The sequence below is a fragment of the Lagopus leucura genome, unplaced genomic scaffold (assembly GCF_019238085.1).
Source record: "Lagopus leucura isolate 7727_CA_CO unplaced genomic scaffold, USGS_WTPT01 34009-0_obj-0_obj, whole genome shotgun sequence".
Classification (NCBI taxonomy): Eukaryota; Metazoa; Chordata; class Aves; order Galliformes; family Phasianidae; genus Lagopus; species Lagopus leucura.
The window spans coordinates 5,997-12,260 of record NW_024965018.1 but is presented as its reverse complement, the minus strand read 5'-3'; the positions used below and the strand labels follow the sequence as shown (position 1 = coordinate 12,260).

General features: G+C 60.8%; 1 protein-coding gene across 2 annotated transcripts in view; it reads left to right on the top strand.

Moving 5' to 3' along the window:
- The window catches only part of LOC122191943 (coiled-coil domain-containing protein 81-like), an 8,041-nt gene extending 2,049 nt beyond the window's left edge, over positions 1-5,992 (top strand). For both annotated transcript variants that reach the window (XM_042892363.1, XM_042892362.1), the window contains exons 2-12: positions 22-955; positions 1,507-1,660; positions 1,903-2,159; positions 2,505-2,575; positions 2,958-3,037; positions 3,159-3,270; positions 3,630-3,750; positions 4,348-4,485; positions 4,782-4,924; positions 5,133-5,258; positions 5,362-5,992. In XM_042892363.1, coding sequence (XP_042748297.1) covers positions 704-955; positions 1,507-1,660; positions 1,903-2,159; positions 2,505-2,575; positions 2,958-3,037; positions 3,159-3,270; positions 3,630-3,750; positions 4,348-4,485; positions 4,782-4,924; positions 5,133-5,258; positions 5,362-5,482 — 1,575 coding nt within the window. In that variant the 5' untranslated portion in view covers positions 22-703 and the 3' untranslated portion in view covers positions 5,483-5,992. The remainder of the gene's footprint in view (positions 1-21; positions 956-1,506; positions 1,661-1,902; positions 2,160-2,504; positions 2,576-2,957; positions 3,038-3,158; positions 3,271-3,629; positions 3,751-4,347; positions 4,486-4,781; positions 4,925-5,132; positions 5,259-5,361) is intronic.
- The last annotated feature ends 272 nt before the right edge of the window (positions 5,993-6,264 follow it).

Here is a 6,264-nt window from a genome sequence, read left to right as displayed (position 1 = left end):
CAATGCCTAACAGAGCTCCAGGTGACACGGGCTGATGTCACAATGCCATGCGCTGCATCACAAGCAGATCTTCCCCGGGGCAGTGGCAGGGCCGGCACTTCCCTGCAGGGCCTGGGCGCTGCTGCAGCACTGCTCAGGGGCTCTGTCCTTCTGCGACCAGGAGTTGATTCCGGGGCAGCCAGGCTGCTCTGGGTGACCCTCACTGACGCGTGGAGGAGCAGGGGCGCTTTGCAGAGAATTGTTGGTTGGTTGAGGAGCCTTGTTGGCGGAGGGCATCCTTAGTTCTGAACTGAGGCTGTCGGCAAGCCGCATGGAAGGCTGCTGGACTGTGAGCGTCAGCTCGGAGCTGGCCTACACGTTCCCAACGCTGCTGGAACTCTCTGCTGAAGGTAAGGCTGTCCGGACCCCCTTCCCAAGGCATCGCGCGGGGCTGCTTGCTGTCCAAAGCCACAGCTCCTGCTCTCTGCGCTTGGCTGGACGTGGCTGGGGGCTGCTGCGAGAGCCCTGCCCAAGGGTCCCGCTGGGCTCTGGGGACCACGTGGCAGCCAGGTCCCGAGAGCAGAGCTGCCCAGAGCCCCCGCTTCCTTTAGGCATGCTCGGTCCTCTGTGATAGGGCAGTCCGAGGCCAGGTTTCCCTGGCAGACAGTGTTTCCGGAGGTTGCAGCTCTGGGAGGAAAGGCATCCCGTGTCCCAGAGGCTTCCTATGTCCCCGTTTCCCCTTGGGGCTCCGAATAAGGCTGAAATCGGAGCAAAGCCCAGCTCCGGTAGCCATGGTGGTGCTTTTTTGGGGTGTGTGCATGTGCCTGCACCGATTGCTGTCTGTGTGAGGAGCTTGCCAAGCAGCTGTGAAGAGGCTGGCTTGGAGCCTGACTTGTCTTTTCTTTCCTTTGCAGAGATTGGGGCAGTCTGGGACGCTGTGTCTGATTACATCCTGGAACAGATGAAGCTGGACAAGGTGGGCTGGTGTGCTGGTGACCCTCGCGCTGGAGAGGGGTTCAGTCCTGCCGAGAGTGTGGGCCCTGCAGAGCAATCCCTCCCTGAGCACCACACTGAGCAGCATGCTGAGCCCAAGCCGGGTGCCCAGAGCGGCTTGTTGGCCAACTGGGAGGGAAAGCCAAGGCCAGAGCTGCTCTGAGCAAACGTTTGGCACACGCAGGGGCTTCGCTCTGCCCTGGTCAGAACGGGGAGAGCAAAGGGAGAAATGGGTGGGGGGTTTTTCTGGCCCTGTGCCGAGGATAATCCTTGGGATCAGTCCCAGGCTTCAGCCCTGTGCTGTCCATGCCCGGGCTCTTCTCTAGCCGAGGGATGTTGGGAAATACTGTGCGGAGGTGACTGTCTTGCAGGGAGCACAGACTTTTCCAATGCTTTCCAGAGAGCCCCATCTCACCCCGCTGTCCATCAGGAGTGGGGAGGGTGGAGAGCAGTGACCCCACGCTCCTGATGTTCGTGGCTTTTGCCGCCCCTAAAGTACACGCTCGTCAGCCTTTCTGTCTTTTCCCTGTGCAGGGAGTCCTGATTCCGGGACTCGGGGTCTTTGCTGGGGTCCGAGAGCAATTCCACAGCAAAGAAGAGGCGCTTTCGGTTCTAAGGCCTGTCTTCCAGCTGGACATCGGGGTGCTGTGGCTGCAGGAACTCCAGTCTCCCAACGACATCATCCCTGGTGAGAAGGCAGCAGCCACCTTCCCCTTCCCGCCCCACGTCCGGCCGGCTGTGTTCTCCCTGCTCTTTGGAAACGGCCGGGAGCAGTGGAGAAGTGTCTGCAAAGCTCGGGGTGCAGCGCGAGTTCCTCCAGGAGGAACTGCAGCCCAAGAGCTGTTTCTCCAAAGCACCTTTTCTGTGGGATTTGGTTATGAATGCTGCATGGGCTGGCTGTGGCAGTGAGGATGTGCCTTCTCCTTGCAGACAATGTCAAGATTGAGCCACTCAACTACCGGCAGCTCTCGCGAGCCTCCGGCGTCCCACTGCACTTGGTGTCGCGCTGCGTGCGGGAGAGCGTGCTCCTGTACTGTCACCTCCTGAGGAGCAGGGAGCCCGTCTCGTTCGTGTTCAAGAACCTCGGCGTTATGACCTGCCAAGACGGCTTCCTCCTCATGAGGTTCTTCTGCAGCTGCATTGAAACGCTGGAGAGCAATGCCCCCGTCCTCGCACTGATCCACACCGTAAGTTGAGGAGGTTGTGAGGTGCGCCGTCGGATCACCGCTGGCCAGCCTGGACGTGGCAGACCAGTCCAGTGCCTTTCCCCACGCTTGCCCCCACGGCTTTCTCCACTGGCAAAGAGATTTCCTGGATCTCTGCCCATGCAGAAAGCCTGGCAGTGCTCTTGCACGGCCTCGCTATTTTGCCATCCTGCTCCTTCAGAGCAGAACAAAGCTCTGATGTTCACGGAGGAGGCTTTGGTGGAGAGCAGCTTTCTCTTGGCATGGGAGCCAGGCTTTCTTCCTGTCAAGAAGAGCCATGAAAAAATGTCCTTGGCAAGCCTCCAGCAGGTCTGTGTCCCTTTGCAGAGATTCTGGACGGACGATTCTGCTGACTTCGGGCCAGAGACCGCTGCCTATGGCATCCGCGTGTTCCCGAGGTGAGTGCATTTCCTCTGCAGCACTTAGCTGGCCAGCAGACAGGCTTCCTTCCACCTCCTCCTTTGGGTTGTGCCCTGCTGGGTCTCCGTGCTCAGCCTCCAGTCGGGGAGAAATGCTGGAAAGTCTGGCTCCTGGTTCTCCACTGCTGCCTTTTGGCTTTTTGGGGAATCAGGGTTGTGTTTCTGGTGCCCAAGCTGTCCCGATTTCCCTCAGAGAGAACGGACTGCACGTGCAGAGGAATTTGGGCTACGTGTGCTGGTTTGGCATGGCCAGGAAGGAAAAGGGTGCCACGCTCTGCAGAGCACAGGGATAAATACCACCAACCAGCTGCGTGGGGCAGGAGGTCATCCTTCTTCAAGGGTTGTCACTCTCTGTTTCCAGGTTTCAGCTCACTGTGGAAAAGAGCAGAGCAGAGGCCGCCGCAGAAAAAAAAGCTGCCATACAGCGGAAGATGAGTAAAGGTGAGGAGCGGGTCCCAGCTGTAGGGAGGGGGGTCCTGTCCCGGGCCGGGTGACCGGATCCAGGTTCACGTGCCGTGCCCGTGGGGCTGCTCTGAAGAACTTCTTTCTCTCTTGGTTCCAGGGGTCTCTGCCGGCAGGCTGCTGCAGAGGCGGAAGACACTTCCCCCCTCCATGCTGCTGCAGCGCAAGCCGAGCTCAAGGCAGCAAGATGTGGCGAAGGAGCCTTCTGGCAGGTGAGGGCCTTGGGCGAAAAGAAGGAGATGCGTGCGCTCGTGTAGGAGCGGCCTCCCCTTTGGAGCTGCCAGCTCTCGGCACCCACAAAGGCTCCTGACACACGTGTGTTCCGGGGGGGCCGTTCTTTCCAGGGCGGCAAGCGCACAGCACGATCGCCTGAGGCAGACACACCAGCTTTGTTCTACTCTGGTCCCCGGTCCCTGGGGGAGCTGAGTGCTGATCCCTACCAATAGCAGAAGCTCTTCTCCCTTCAGGGGTCTCTCTGCTCTGCACCGGAGCCCATCTTGATGGCTGTGGGAGCACGGGGGAAATTGAGGTGCCCCGGGCTCCTGCAGACTCCTCTTGTGTCTGTTTGCAGTGCGCTCCCGCCGTGTGCAGGCAGCTCCCGTGGGACAAAGAAAGCGGGACAGAAGGAAACATCTGCTGCCCAGACCAGCGCTGCACTCCCTGCCACCGAGGAGTCTAAGAGAGTGCTGCAGGTACCGGCTCTGCCTTGCTGCAGGGACTGTGCTGCTTGAGACTGCACCAATGATAGGATGGTAGAATCCTAGGAAAGTTTGGGTAGGGAGGGGCCATTCAGACCGCCTGGTTCCAATCCCCTGCTGCAGGCAGGGACACCTGTCTCTAGACCGGGTTGCTCTAAGCCCGACCAGCCTGGCCTTGAGTGCTTCTGCAGGGAGGGAAGCAAAAGCCTCTGTGTGTGCAGTGATCTGGAGCACAGCCCTTCGGGTGCCACCGTTTCACATTTCTGTCCGCTCCTTCAGCTCCTCTTTGGTAGATGGAGGGTGCTGCACACTTTCCCCGTCTCTTCTCGCCTCCTGGCCTGCCACCTGCCACAGCACTGATTTTGAGCAGGGGCCGTGAGAGAGGAATACGGCCTCTGAGCCACATTGGCCACGAGTTGCGGATCCCGGCCTGCCTTTGGGGCCCCTGGTCCTTCAGGGGCAAAGCAGTGCCGACAGGCCGGCAGAGGAGAGGAGCAGGGACAGGCTGGCAGAGGAGAGGAGCAGGAGTGGGGAGCTGAAGGAAGGCCCCAGGGGCAGAGGCTGATCCTGTTTGCTGCTGTGTCTCTGCAGGAGCTCCGCAAAGAGTCTGCCCTGTGGAAAGAAGCAGACCACACGTGGCCCATGCACCAACAGCAAATAGAGCGAGCACAGGCAGAAATGGCGGCATGGGAAGGCTGGAGCGCAGGGGAGGACCAGCATCCGCCCCAGGTACTGTCAAGGATCGACCCTGCTGGCAACAGCCGCTGAGCCAGGGTGCGAGCTCAGCAGGGCGCAGGGGGTGGGAGCGGGACGGGCGCCGTGCAGCATGGCAGGGGCTGGCCCACTCCTCCCGGGAGGAGAGCTTGGCACGGCCCCGCAGGGAGAAGGGAAGGGCGGCGGGAGCCGTGGGCCGGCAGGGCCGTCTCCTGCTTGCCGGGGCCTGCTGCAGGGCCCTTGGCAGAGGGCCTCTGGGGAACAGCCCCATGCTCCCAGCCGCTTTGCTGACAGCGTCTCCTCTTTGGCAGCTGCTGGCCAGGGAGAGAGTGCGTGTTCCGCATCCTCCAGCCCAGCCCAGGAGACAGCAAGTGGGAAGGAGATGGAGGAAGGACGAGGGTCTGCTGCCAGGAAGTATAATGGGGACGGCGACCAAGCTGACACTGCATGCTGAGTGAGTGTGTGTGGGCTCTGCCGGCTGCCTGAGGCTCTCGGGCAGCTGTGACTGCAGCTCAGTGACAGGCACGGCCCGGGCCAAAAACTGCTGGCGGGGCGCAAGGCTGGGGACACGCGGGGGGCAGCAGGGGGCGCGGGGCTGGGTGAGGGCAGAGGCAGGGGCGGCTCAGCGGAGCCTGAGGGATGACTTTCTCCTCCTGTTGCAGCCTCCTTTCCCCGCGAGCGGCTCAGGTGCTCCGAAGGTTGGAGCCGCACCTCCGTCAGCAAGAGGCTTTTGCCGGCACAGCGGAAAGAAACCGGCAGAAGCTGGAGCAGAAGCGGCACCTCCTCCGGTGAGCTCCATAGGCAGCAGATACCGAGAGCCGGGCTGCAGCCCGGCCTGCACCACTTGCCTGCGCTCAGCCCTAACGCTCCGTGCTCTTCTCGCCTCCCTAGGGCTGAATGCTCGCACGGCTCCAGAGGGGAAGGTGCAGCCATCGGTGGTGACCGCGGTGGAGCTCTCGGCACGGGGGCTGGGAAGCCGTCCAGATTTCCACCTGTGAATGGAAGATTGTAGAAAACCAAAGACTCGTAGAACGGCCTGGGTTGAAAAGGGTCTCGAAGATCACCGCCACCGGGCTGCCCAGAGCCACATCCAGCCTGCCCTCGGATGCCCGCAGGGATGGGGCGTCCCCCAGCTCTCAGCAAGCTGTTCCAGCACGTCACCACCCTCCATGTGAAGAACGCCTGCTGACATCTAACCAAATTCTGCCCCCCTTTCACAGTTTAAAACCCTTCCCCCTTGTCCTGTCACCATCCGGCCTTGTCAACGGCCGTTCCTCCTCTACTCTACAGCCTCCCTTCAAGAACTGGAAGGCCGCAGTGAGGTCTCCCCGGAGCCTTCTCCTCACCAAGCTAAACAAGCCTGGTTCCCTCCACCTTTCTCAACAGGAGAGGTGCTCCAGGCCTCTGATCACCTTAGGGGCCCTCCTCTGCACTTCATCCAAGAGCTCTGCGTCTTTCTTCTACCGGGGACCTCAGTTTTGGATGCAGTATTCCCAATAAAAATGAATTGGCTTTATTTCCACTCAGTCTGCTGATGTCGTGTCTGTCGCCATCAACTGACGCGAGGAAGCTGGAGCCGTTTGGGTGGTTTGAGAGAACAGTTTGGGTGGCAAGGAGAGCCGCTGCCAAGGCCCGGCAGGACCATGCTCTGCCGGCCGTGCACGTTTCCTGTGCACAAGTCATGCATCCCCTCGTATCCCCATCGCTCCCTTCCCGCAACAGAAATAGAAACGCTGTGGCAGAATTCTCTTGTGCCCAGCACCCAGACTCTGCTGAGCTGAATTCAGCCCGTGT